At 46.4% G+C, this 13,142-nt stretch overlaps 1 protein-coding gene across 3 annotated transcripts in view; it reads left to right on the top strand.

Annotated features, from left to right (window-relative positions):
- Nucleotides 1–2,618: 2,618 nt before the first annotated feature.
- Nucleotides 2,619–13,142, top strand: part of FAM171A1 (family with sequence similarity 171 member A1) — an 85,721-nt gene continuing 75,197 nt past the window's right edge. The window contains exons 1-2 of one of the 3 annotated variants that reach the window (XM_071560492.1): nucleotides 2,619–2,703; nucleotides 3,123–3,268. In XM_071560492.1, the coding sequence (XP_071416593.1) occupies nucleotides 3,175–3,268 (94 nt within the window). In that variant the 5' untranslated portion in view covers nucleotides 2,619–2,703; nucleotides 3,123–3,174. Of the gene's footprint in view, nucleotides 2,704–2,879; nucleotides 3,269–13,142 lie in introns of those variants that run through there. The other 2 variants (XM_071560493.1, XM_071560494.1) reach the window with 2 other exon arrangements.

A 13,142-nucleotide genomic window follows, 5' to 3' on the forward strand; every position in this document is an offset into this window, starting at 1 on the left:
TAACAGGTAGTCATTTTGTAAGTGTATTAGTATTCATTGAATGGTCAACTATTTGAAAATATCTTTGTACAGTTTAAAATGTACAAATATACACTGTTTGTATAGTTTAAAAATGTACTGTGTAGCATCAAACAGGAAATGCTGTAAAAAGGAAAAATTCTCGCCTTGGAGTAGGAATAAGTCCAGTCAGTTTATTCAGGAAGGGGACAAGCCCTGTGTGGCCAGTGTAGTCTGTAAGTATATCTGAGCTGAAACAGAGGGATAATGCAGAGAGTGTGTGGTATTATATATAGCTTGTGTTTTCAAAATCTGCAGCCCAGAGGTCCAGCTGTACCTTGGGCTGCATCACAAGAAGTGTGACCAGAAGGTTGAGTGAATGAGGGAATTCTGCGCTGTACTCTGCTCAGATGAGACCCTTCCTGGAATACTGTGAACAGCTCTGGGGCCCCCAAATAAGAAGGACATGGACCTGTTGGAGTGAGTCCATAGGAAGCCATGAAGATGATCAGAGAGCTGAAGCATTTCTCCTATGAAGAAGGGCTGAGAGAATGGGGGTTGTTCAGCCTGGAGAAGAGAAGGCCCTGGTGAAACTTTATAGCACCTTCCAGTACCTAAAGCGAGCCTATAAGAAAGCTGGAGAGAGACTTTTTACAAGAGTGTGTAGTGACAGGACAAGAGGAAATGGCTTCAAATTGAAAGAGGGCAGGTTTGGATGAGATATTGGGATGAAATTCTATACTGTGAGTGTTGCCCAGACAAGCTGTGGATGCCCCCTCATTTCAAGTGTTCAAGGTCAGGTTTGATGGGGCTTTGAGCAACCTGGTCCTGTGAAGGTGTCCCTGCCCATGACAGGGGAGTTGGAACTAGATGATCTTTAAGGTCCCTTTGAAGTCAAACCATTCTATGATTTTGCCATTTCTCTGTGCAATATCTTGTTTCTTTTCCAGCACAATCTTTGTGTTATCCACTGATGATGCAAGGACTGTTGTATTTGTATTTCTTTTATGGGGTGGGCTAGGTGTTTTTCTGAGTTTGATTTTTTTTTGTTTGGGTTTTTGTAGGGGTTTTTTTGGTGGAAATTATACACCTATATTGAGGAAAATGCATTTTCTTCTCTGTAACAAATTGCTCTAGCTTTCATTATGGACAGAAATAGGTTTTATATATGTTTCTTTCTAGCTCTGAACTCATCCTATTTAGGCTAATTTAAATTCATGCACAACCAGAGAAAGGGAAATGGGATCCCAAAAAGAAGATGCTTTAAGTGATGATTTGCCACATGGCCAACCTTCTTTCTTTAGGAAGGAGCTGCCTCACAGTCACTAACAGTCCCTAAACTATGATTAGTTTTCATATAAATCCACTGTGGTCCTCAGGCCATGCTGTGTACAAGACAACTGTTCAGACATGTCAGGAGTTTACAATATTGAAATCTTTGTTTATGGCAAGCAGAACTAAGATCACATGATCTGTATTTGTTCATTTGGCTTCTCATGAACTGAATAGCATTTTTGTACCTAGTTTTCTTACAGGACTTTACATATAAATCTTCCAAATTCTTGGACACAAAGATAAAGTCACAGTGTCTACACGGTATTTATCAGCTCTCAGAAAATTAAAAACTAAACAGTAAAACCAACGTGAGATATATTGTAATCAATTGTAGCATCTCTAAAAAGATCTGGTAAATCAGTTTTAACACTTCTGGGGCACTAAAATGTCACAAAATTCATAAAAGGAACAACCTTGTGGTAGCTCGAGGTACAGCTACTCTGCTCAAATAGTGACGTGACAAAACAAACAACTGTAATGCTTTCTAAAAAATCAATGTATAACGCATTGCATTTTTATTGGCAATTTCATTTAAAAATAGATATTACAAATAAAAACTGAAGCTTTAAGACACCTCAGGGAGAGATTACACTTGTAGGTATACAAACTTCAGTCTTACAGGCAAACTGAAGCATTGGCAATGTTTGGGAGCAGAGCAGATCGTGGGAAATCCGTGAGCCGGTGGGGCAGAGGCTTTGCTTTGCACAGCTGTGTAAAGACTTGCCATAATAGCTGTCCGTAGCAGCAATCTCTGCTGAAGGAAACATAAGGAGCGCCTGTTCTCCCTCCCTTAGGACGCATAATGCTCAGCAGAGACCGGGAAGGAAGGAGTGACGGCTGTGCCGTTGTGTTCAGCCTTCGCCGGCCTGGAGAAAAGCACACAGAGATGCTCCTATGGAAGGTGCAGCCCCGCAGGGAGGGAGCCCCAGGGAGCCCGTCCTGCCCCGGGTACCACGCCCGCACCGTGCGGGGTGGGAGCGCCGTGCCCGACCGCAGCCTCAGTGCCACCATTTCTAGCCCACAGGTCGCCGTTCCCATGCAATAGCATTTTATGAACAATTTTGCATTAAAACCAGTAGATGGGTGCATTTGCTGCTGTTTTGTGGTCGGTCGTTTTGTTGCGTTTCTATAACCCGCTTTAAACGCCGCAGCGGCGGCGGCGGGGCCCGGCCGGGGCTCACGCGTGGCCGCGGGCCCTGCGACCCTCCACGTGCGGGCCGTGCCGAGCGCGGGGCACCGCGCCCGCCTTCCCGCTCGTCCCTCCCGCTGCTGCGGCGAGCGGGGCGGCATCGCCGGGGAGGCCATTTTGCAGCGGAGCAGGGACCGAGAGCGGGCGGCGGCGCGGTCGGGCAGGACCGGCCCCCGCGGCAGGTACGCGCCGAGCACCTGGCGAAGGGGCCGGACCGCCCGCCGGGGCTGGGGTTGGGGCTGTGCCTGCCCCGGGCAGCAGCGGGGTCGGCGGGGCCGGGGCAGCCCGCGGTGCCCGGGGTGGGGCGGGGCAGGGCGGCAGGGGGCGCCGGGAGAGGGAGCGGGGCATCCGCGGCGGGGAATTGCGAATAAGCCCGTGCGAACAGGCAGCGGCGCCGCGGAGCGCTCCCGCCTCGCCCTCCTTCCCCCGCCCCGTCGCCCGCCCGCCCGCGGGGCCAGCGCGGGACGCGGAGCCGGGGCGCAGCGGCGGGACGACAATGCAGCAGGCGGAGAAAGCAGGAGGGGCAGCGCACGGCAACATGGAGGGAGGCGCGGAGCGGGCCAGCCCCTGATGCGGCTCTTTCTCCTCCTCCTCCGGGCAGCGGCTCCGGCGGCGATTCCGTCCCTGGCGGCGGCTGGCGGCGGCGAGTGGAAATGAGCAGGTCGGCGGCGCTTCTCCTCTGCCTGCTGGGCTGCAACGTGTGGAAGGCGGTGACCAAAACCTTAGGGGCGCCCGAGGCGACACAAGGTCGGTGCGGGATGGGCGCGGGACCGGTGCTTTTTGTGCGGGGGCTGCATTGTGCGGGGACCGGGCCGGGCCGGGCCGGGGGATGGGGCGTCGCTGCGAGAGCTCTGCCGGCTCTCACCGCCCGCTGCAAACCAGTAGCCCGGGGAGGCGAGGGCAGCCCTGCAGCTGGGGAGCTTTTGTTACCGGCAGGGGCTGAGCCTGCGCTGGTCTCATTGTGCTGCCCCCTCCCTCCTTTTCGTCCCTCGGCGCTGCTGGAGCTGTTGCATTGCGTCCGTCTCGCCTGGTTTCCCCCCGCCCCGCCGTGCTTTCTGCAGGGCCCGGCGCGGCGGTCAGGGGCGGACGGGGGGCACCGACGGGCTCGGGCCGTGCGGGGCCGCCGGGTCGGGGTTCGGCCCCCGCGCTGGCGGCGCAGCTCGGCCCTCAGCCCCGGGACGTTTCCGGGCCTCGGCCGGGCCTTTTGTTCGGCGCGGTGGCTCCCGCCGGCCGGGCGGGGTCTGTCACGGCCACCCCCGGGCAGCGGGGCAGAGACGCGCCCCGGCCGGGCAGGGTCGTCCTCCGCCCCCGCCAGGGCGGCAGCAGCCGCAGCGAGCCGGTGCCCGACCCCCCGAGGGGCCGCGGGGGTTTGCCCGGCACTGGGGCAGCTCCTGGTGCTCCTGTGCCCGGCTGCGTGTCCTGCCGTGGGCTGCACTGCCCCGGCCCTCACCTGTCCCCCGGCCGGCGAGGTGCACCTGCCTGGCAGCCCTCGGTCCTGAGCAAACGCGGCGGGGCGGGGAGGCATCCCCTGTCCCCTCACCCCCGGCCCTGCGAGCACGGCAGCCCCGCCGTCGGGCTGGGCTCCTCCCGACGGGCTCCGACAGGGATCTTGTGGCAGCATCGCGCCTGCCGGGACCGTGGGCACGCTAGGAAGCAGAAAACTTGTTTATGTAAGGGTACGAGATGCGCTTAGGCGGAGGAGCATCCTCCCCTGGTCAGTGTTGGCCTTGTGGCACGTGTTGTCAAAGTGTTTCTGTGTCATCTGGGATGAGCGATCACAGCCGGCTGAGCCTTCAGGCAACACCTGGGTGGAAGGGCACCATAGGAAGGGTAGTCTTACGTCCTGCTTCCTCAAAGCTTGCCCCTCTTGCGTGTTGGTAAGAATCAGTAAGCAATGCCTACTGCAAGAAGGAAAAGGTTTAAAGTAACCTTTGTACTCTTTCTTTCTTGGTTGTATTTACGGTATACTAAGTAAAATCTGGGTAGACCTATGCACTCATACGGAGGAAGTCAAAAGGTAAAGGTGTCTTGTAGAAAAACCTACCATGGCAGTCTATCATCAAATGTAATGTCAGATCCTGCCTTTCTTTTTAAGGACAAAGCAGTTCTGGAATAAGAAGTACTGAACTATAACTCAAAGGCCACTAAACTCAGGATATACTGAGTTGGTTGTTAAGCATGCCAGAAAACCAGAACTGTGTTTTTTTCATTAGCTAGCTCTTCAGATACCAAGGTAATATCAAAATCTGTTGTAATTTTTGTATGATATCTTCATATATGCAGTCAAAGTGGTAAGGTATTGGCAGAATTAGTGCCTTTCAATGGCCCTCTTCATCTCTTCTTCCATTGTCAAGCTCAATTCAGATGGTGTGGAAAGACTTGTCTCTATAGCTGCTACATCCACATCAAAACTGATGGCTGGTTATTTAATAGCAGCTATGTCAGGGAGTAGAAAACATTTTTATCTAAACTGAATAGTCTAATTTTATCTTCCATGTAGGAACATATGAGTTTTTGTAGATATTTTCATTTTCCAAAGCCTGATTACAAGCCCAGTCTTTACTCTTTGGACTTGTACATTGGCACAAGGGAGTATGTAGAAATGATCTCATTGAAGTGTCTCTTCTCTCTAGTTACCAGCTACTTAACTGTGAATCTTTTTTTAAGAGTTTATGTGATGCCAGCTTGTAGCCTTGAATAAGTTTGTGAATATCAGGTGTGAACATTTTCTGGGGAAGAGAGTTTTAGTATCAGGTACATTCCCAACAAGTATACACACAGCACAGTAGGTGAAGTGCTAAATGGCTGTAAAACCTAAAACAACTGTTTTTCTCGCTTGCCCTTTTAGCACTATGGTGATTGTAGGCACAGGTGAAGGGCCATTGGCAAAGTTCAGGGATATTTGCAAATGACAGGCTTTTCCTTTGTGGCTCAGAATATACTAGTTAAAAACCAAGGGATTGGAATAACAGTGGAGGTGAGAAAGTCAGAGGATGCCATCAGGGAATAATTGCTTCAGCTGCAGTATTTACTGTTGGACAGTTTACATAAGACTAGGGTGGAGAACCCTCCTCGTGGTGGGACAGATTACATGAGACACGGTTAAGATGTTTGATGTCTGTGTTAACAAAACAAAATAAATAGGTCTTGGATTTGGAGCTATTTGAAGGTGGGATTTGCAGTCAGCCTTGTGATTAAGGGATGAGGAGGGATGCTTTGCATCAGGCATTTCTCTCCTTCATTGCTCTCAGACATATGTTCAGACGGTCCGGACTCAAATTCTCTTCAGCCAGACTGATTACGTAATTTGTGAATATGGAAAGTCCTGGTAATTAAGCTCTACACTTAGAACGCTGTTTAGAGAATTGAAGGACTTTGTCACAATGTTACCTCATTGATCTGATCTGTTTTGGCCTCTGAAGGTCACAAAGTTACCCTCGAAGTTTCAGTACCTTGCCTTTAATATGGTAAAATCCTCACAGATGAGTTCATTTTTGTGGGTGTTGGTGCACAGAGGCCCAACACAGAGGCTGTCAGACATCCATGAAATTACACTTTGGGATTAGTGAGTCTGTACCTCTGTCACTTCTCTCAAATACGTAAAACTTCACAAGTTTCAGATGAGAAATAAATGATGTTTTTGAGAGTTTGGTTGGTTGGTTTTGGCTTGTTTGTTTTTTAATTGTTTTATCGGGTATTCCAGAAATTAAATCCGTTTGAATGCTGAAATTAATGTGTAGAATTTTAATTAAAACAAACAAAAAAACCCCAAACCAACCCTTAAGCTGTGTTCCTGTAGGCATTGGTGATTTGTCTGATGGGTACACAAAATACACAGTGCATGTTTTTCACAATGAACTGTTCCCTTTCAAACTTAGGAAGCTTTGACAAATAGGAATTTAAGAGTTATATGAAGAAGTAACACTAAACCAGGGAGAATGTAAGCAAAATTAGTGTAATTTGAGAAGGGATTCAATTTCTTCATTGCCTGCAAAGTTTACTTCCCAGTAAAAGATGAGGATCATTCATTCACAGATGCTAGGGAGGCTTTTAAAAGAGAACTTCCAGAATATTGTGCAGAAATCTGGTGTTATTTTTGTCTGCTGCAGTGGGTATTGGTTTGAACTTGTATCTTAATTTTATCTTCCTATTTTATTAGTTGTTCAAAATGAAGAAGTTAATAAAATAACATTTGAGTAATAAATAGCACCCAGCTCAAATACTACTAATAGATGAATATGCTCAGGATATCCCATGTTCACAGTCCCAGAATGAGATCAGACAAATACTTTTTTAGCCTGTATGATGGTGAATAAAAGTTCAGCTGTTGCTGCTTAGTCAGAATTTGCAGTATCTCCTCCCTCTGGTGCATGGAGGACAGGAGAGTTGATGCCTTAGTGCTGCTATTTGGAATTGCCTGCCAGCAGCCATTACATTTCAGCTGGACTTTCTGCAAAGGCTTCTTCTCTGGGCAGCACAGTAACAGCTGTGAGGAGACCCTCAAGTTCCTGCCTTTTTTTTTTTTTTTTGTAAAGCCATTTCTCCCGAGCTTGCAGTTTTAGCCATGATGAAAGAGTTTAAAGGATGCAGAAATAAAGTCTCTCTTCCCTCTTACACTGCTGTATTTTCTCTAAAAATTACTAAGGACCTTCAAATGCAAACATTTATTTCACTGAGACCACAAATGGACTCATCAGAGTAGAAGCTAAATTACTCTAATGTAGTACAAAAGACACTGCTTTATTTTAGTGGAGGAGCAAATTGTTTACTTAGTACAGAATAGTATTGTAAAATCTTAATGAGAATGAGGTATTTGTTGGTTTTATCAGTTATCAGATCCAGGTAAGCACTAGGTTTGTGTTGGTTGGTTTTTTTTTTCATGGTTACCTTGAACTCCTAATGCATGAAAATGCCTAGTAACTAATTTTTCTCAGCCAGATGAACAAGTTACCTGGGTGATCTGAGGGTTTAAAACTGCAGTCTTTCTCTCCTAAACATTTGTGTTCACACTTTCTGCTTGTAATACCTTGCAGTAAGTGATTCAACTTACCCTTAGTAATGCCTGTATGCACTTGTGATGGCAAATTCACAAGCTGGCTTTCCCTGTGATCATTTGTCCACTTGTGTCTTGAGATGGTGTAAATTGCCATGTGTTGCCTAATGCAAAGGTTAAAACAACCTTATCCCTTCTCCCTCACTTCTGTCTTTTTTTTCTTTAAACCCCACACCGATGCATCTTGCTGCTTGAGACTAGAACCTGATTCATGGAATTTTGAGGCAACTTTTAGCCAAGTGAATGGTTTCAAATAGCAGTGCTGTTTCTACAGGAGAGGTTTCTGGTAGCAATAAAATGCGATTTTACTGTTGCTAATTGCAATTTTTAGTTTAACAGTAGCCTGATTATATGTATATGTGTGCTGGGGAGGAAGAAGGACTGTGCATTTAGATTTGTTGGAAAGCTTAAGAAATCTCCAATGGTTTTAGTTCATGGAGGAACAGAAATGTCCCTGCTCCCTCTTAGTACAAACTTCAGAGTAGGTTTTTACTCTTGTCTTATGTGAGCAATGACTAGCCATTCTTGTGGCATGAAGAAAACCAAGCAGAATATGCGTGGCAAGGAAACTCCGTGTGTTGGTTGTGTCAGTGTAGGTTCATGCAGTACCTGCAGTTTGGTGGTTCGTCTTTACTGGCATTTCTTTAACAACCCTGCTTGAAGTCTGGCTACTGAAAGCAGTGTGGCTGGGAATGATGCTTCTCCTCCGTGTCTTGAATCTCTCTAGTCCGTTTGATCAATATGTTGTTTCATACCTCAAGCATATAATTTAGGGAGAGAGTTTTTTTCCAGTCAGCCAAAGGCAAACTAAGTAATCTCTCAAAAATACCTGCAGCTTGAAATCAAAGTGTGTACTTTCAGTATTTCTGTTGGCGTGTACACTCATTACCTTATGCAAGCTGTGCTTTTGTAAGATTAATTTTCCTTTGCTCCAGTATATATCTGTTCTGCCTTGAGATGTGAAGAAAAGCAACTTCTGAGAGAACTGTTGCTGTTGGTATTCTGCTTCTCCCACCGGTCTCAGTGGTTTTACTGTTTACCTTTCAGAGAGCACAAATAAGGGAGGCAAGAATCCTGTGTAAATGGTTGTATTTACTCGAACAATTCAGTTTAATAATACTAAATAAAACATACATTAACAATGTACGCTAAAAAATTTTGGTTTAGGAAATGACAAAGAGAACCAAGTGGTTTTTTTTTTCCTTCAGAAATTCCAGAAACGTTTTCCTGAAAGCTGGTTTACATTAAGCTTTCAGTTAATGTAATATCTGGCTTGCTGTACATGGGTAATAAGCATTATACAAATGCTTTCTGCAAATACTGTCTTTAGTTTTATTAGAAACTGGAAAGTATGTATGTATTTGTTAATACAGAACCATAAGAATGTGAGCATACTGTAGTTTCTTGTTGCTTTTAGTAAGTGCATTGAATCTTTTACTTTTAAATAGTAAGACAGTCACAGTTGACTTAATGATGAATCTGAGCCCTTGAAAGAAGTATTTAAGTATATTTCTACACAGAGTGATGTTTTTATTTAATGTAAAATGGTGATGTTCTGATTCAGATATAGCAGTGCCACTTGTGCTAGCTTAAACAGCAACAGATTTGAAAATGAACTGAAGGAAAAATTAATTTATGTACTTTATAGTCCTAAGTTTGGCTCCCTGCTACCTGGGGGATTGGGTGTATTTAAATGGAGCTGCTGTTATATATAAAGTATGTTTTGAATAGAAGCGGGTTTTGCAGACAGGGCACAAAAGTCCCTGAAAGTCCAACACCAAAGCTGTCTTTTGGTTGTTCCTACTCTTAGTTTTTGCACTTCTGTGAGGTGTCACTGCCTGTGCCATACTGTGGAAGGACGCTAGAGAGAGAAATCCTTTTTTCTTTGATTATTCTTACACCTCATGTATTGGGAGGTAAAGCCTCCCTGTCACTGTGAGCAGGAATCTGCACCATGGAAAACTCTATCTTCTGCTGTAGTGGTTGCTCATCACATGGGAAGGCAAGAGCACATAAAAGTAGAATTGACACCACAAAAACCTTGCTGGAACTCGGGTGACTTGAGGGGCCACCTTCAGCCTCTCTGGCCCATGGGAACCAGGCTTTGAGGGGACACAGCAGCAACTGCAGTCAGCAGGGAGGAAATGGAGCATGGAGGGGAAGCCAAGGGAGAGGAAGTAGCAGCATCCTTTGGCTTGGGTACAGCAAAGGAGCTCAATCCAATAAAGTGCAAAATGTTTCCAGTTTAATTCTAGCTGCAGGAGTGCTGAGAGCTGCTGTACTATGGGGTAGGTGTAAGTAATACAATAGCAGTGTTTAACAGTAAGGGGGAGCTTACCTTGACAGTCAGTAAATGCTGAGATAAACACGAGGTAGAGACATAAACTACTCCTCCTTTGTTAAAAGAAAACAGGGCCCTTTCTTCTTTCTGCAGTAATTAGCAGAGGTGATAGTCGTGATGGGTGCTCCCTCTTGTTTCTTCACACTTTGTGATTGTCTTGATTGAAAACACAGTGTCTTTCATCCTTTATAAGCAAGGGCATATACTAATACTGCAAGAAGTATTTCTCAAGTGATTTTGTAGGACTTGCTAAGGAAACAGCACCATATTAAGGCAAATGCTGCATTTGTATTGCTGCTGGGAGGAAAGTAATATATCAGCAGTTTTATCCAGCCCTCTTCTTCTTCACCATTCTGCAAACAGTTGTGCAAAGTGAAAGGTTAAGATCCAAACATCTGATCTCCCAGTGTGTACTTCATATGTGGGTGTAAGACTCCTCATGTGAGGGATACGCGATTGTCGTCCAGGGTAGGAGGCATCTCATCTGACTTGGGTGTCTGCAGGTGTCTGCATCTTAGTGAGCCACCCACGGTCTTTTTGCAGACGTGAATATCTAATCTTCTCAGCTAATGGAGCAGAGTATCATTCCCGTCATCTGGAGTAAGTGCATTTGGTCAGATGAATCGTGCTGTGTGAATCTCCACTGCATGGCAGCCTATATGACACTGTACCTCCTTTTAGTCAGGTGAATCCTCCCTCACAAATTGTAATTTGAAGTTTCATGAGCTCAGTGTTGCCCTCTGGCTTGGCCTTGAGCTACTGAATATATACAATGTAATAAACTATGTAAAAGAGTACAATCTTGGATTACCTGGCTGGGTTATCTTCTGTTTCTCAAGGCTCCAACGAGTTATTGTCTATTTACATTTCTAAACCATTTCTCTTTGTAGCGTCATGCTTATAAGCCTGTATGTTTCACTCTCAAGAGTAAATAAACAAAAAGAAAGGTTTGGAAACAAGTAAGGAGGTTTGCAAAGTTGTTTGGACTTGTCTACATGTTTTTGCCATGCTTTCAATTAGCTTTCTATTCCCAAGGGTTGATTTGTTTTGGATTATGCTGCATTGTTACTCTCACCTTTGTCTGTTTTCTCATACTGGCATTTGTGTAGCAATGTGGTACACCAGATCAGGAAGCTATCAAACTGAAAACTCCAGTATGCACCAGCTCAGTCTTCACAGGGATCATTTTCCTGATTGGATTAATCAGAAGTTACACAAATGCTGTTGCTGGTGCAGAGGAAGCCTGGATAGACTGGAGAGATGGGCTGATTCCAGTGGGATGAGGTTTAACAAGGCCAAGTACCGGGTCCTGCACTTTGGCCACAACAACCCCATGCAGCACTACAGGCTGGGGACAGAGTGGCTGGAGAGCAGCCAGGCAGGAGGGGACCTGGGGGTACTAATTGACAGGAAGCTCAGCATGAGCCAGCAGTGTGCCCAGGTGGCCAAGAAGGCCAATGGGATCCTGGCCTGTATCGAGAATAGTGTGGCCAGCAGGACCAGGGAAGTGATCCTTCCCCTGTACTCGGCGTTGGTGAGGCCACACCTTGAGTGTTGTGTTCAGTTCTGGGCCCCTCAGTTCAGGAAAGAGATTGAGGGGCTGGAGCAGGTCCAGAGAAGAGCAACAAGACTGGTGAAGGGACTGGAGCGCAACTCCTGTGAGGAGAGACCAAAGGAGCTGGGGTTTAGTCTGGAGAAGAGGAGGCTCAGGGGTGACCTCATCACTCTCTACAACTACCTGAAAGGGGTTTGTAGCCAGGTGCGGGTTGGTCTCTTCTCTCAGGCAACCAGCAGTAGAACAGAAGGGCACGGACTTAGGCTCTGCTGGGGGAGGTTTAGGTTGGATATTAGAAAGAAATTCTTTACAGAGAGAGTAATTAGGCATTGGATAGGCCTGGCCGGAGAGATGGTGGATTCTCCATCCCTGGAGGTTTGTAAGATGAGCTGCATGTGGTACTTAGTGCCATGATCTGGTGATCACAGTGGGATGGGATCAAGGGTTGGACTTGATGATCTCTGAAGTCTCTTCCAACCCAGTTCATTCTATGATTCTATGAAAGGGCTGAGAGGAAGTGGCAAGGGAAAACAAGGACTTCATGGGAACAGTGCTCATTGATGCATGATTAAATTCTTTTGTAGGACTAGAATATAAGATGTAAGACACAACATTTAGCAAGTTAACTGTTTTAGAAGTTACTGCTTAAAGGAAATGGCTGTTGTCGAAAACATGATACCGCCCCATTGCTCAAAGTGAAAGCATAAAGAATTTCTTGAAAACTAATTTGCTTACAGTAGAAAAAACCCTACATTATAGCAGTTAATACTGGCAGACCTGGACCTCAGTACTGGCAGATGATTTGAGACACTTTCAGCTGCAGCTCTCTCTGTCTCCGCCAGAACGGGCTATTGTCTCTGCCTGGGATATTCCCCTTTGTACTCTTCATGGAAGTTTAGATAGTTTCATCCACAGTTTCAACTCAAGGGAACTGTGAGATGTAGTGCTCGTGAGTGTATCTCCCAGTTGTAGGGTAACAGGTGGGTGGTGGGTTAGTACCTGAGTCATCTTTTCTCTGGATGTTCTAAATGTCTTGAGAGGAAATGATACATTTTGGACCATTTGAATGCCAAAGAAATGAGGAGGAGCAATACTGGCACTTAGCATGGCCTTCTGGTAGAGTAACCTTTGCCAGCCAGCCATCAAGGTATGATTTGGTGTAATTAGCACATGAGGCCTGATAGTGTCTGGTCACACCTCTCTGATCTGTCAGCTGGAGAGATTCCCACCTTCCTGCAGCTAATTGCCTTGCTTTCCTTAGTCTCTGCACTTCTACATTGATGTCTCCTAGATTAGAGTGTCTGCTGAGAGGTAAGAACTGTGCATTCCTAATCTTACCCTTCCTTCTTCTGTCCCTGTGTTTGCCCTCTCCTGTCTTGCAAGGCTTGGACTGTTTTTGCTGAATAGACTGCTATGGAGTGTTCCTGGGCTTTTCGTGTTTCCGTTTGAGTTGGGCAAGCATTGCTAGGGAAATAAATGGATCCAGGAGCTCTGGCGACAGGACTGATGGTATGCAGGGGTTGAGGCGGACAAGGGCAGGAGGAGATAAACTTGTCCAGGCACTGCATTGTGTTTGTAGGATGGGAGACATCAGCTCAAGATGGGAGCAACAGTTGCTTTCTTTACTGCCCTCTGAGTCATGCTCCTGGCAAATTCTGGAGCATGCTGACCT

This window comes from Pithys albifrons, chromosome 7 (genome assembly GCF_047495875.1).
Source record: "Pithys albifrons albifrons isolate INPA30051 chromosome 7, PitAlb_v1, whole genome shotgun sequence".
Classification (NCBI taxonomy): domain Eukaryota; kingdom Metazoa; phylum Chordata; class Aves; order Passeriformes; family Thamnophilidae; genus Pithys; species Pithys albifrons.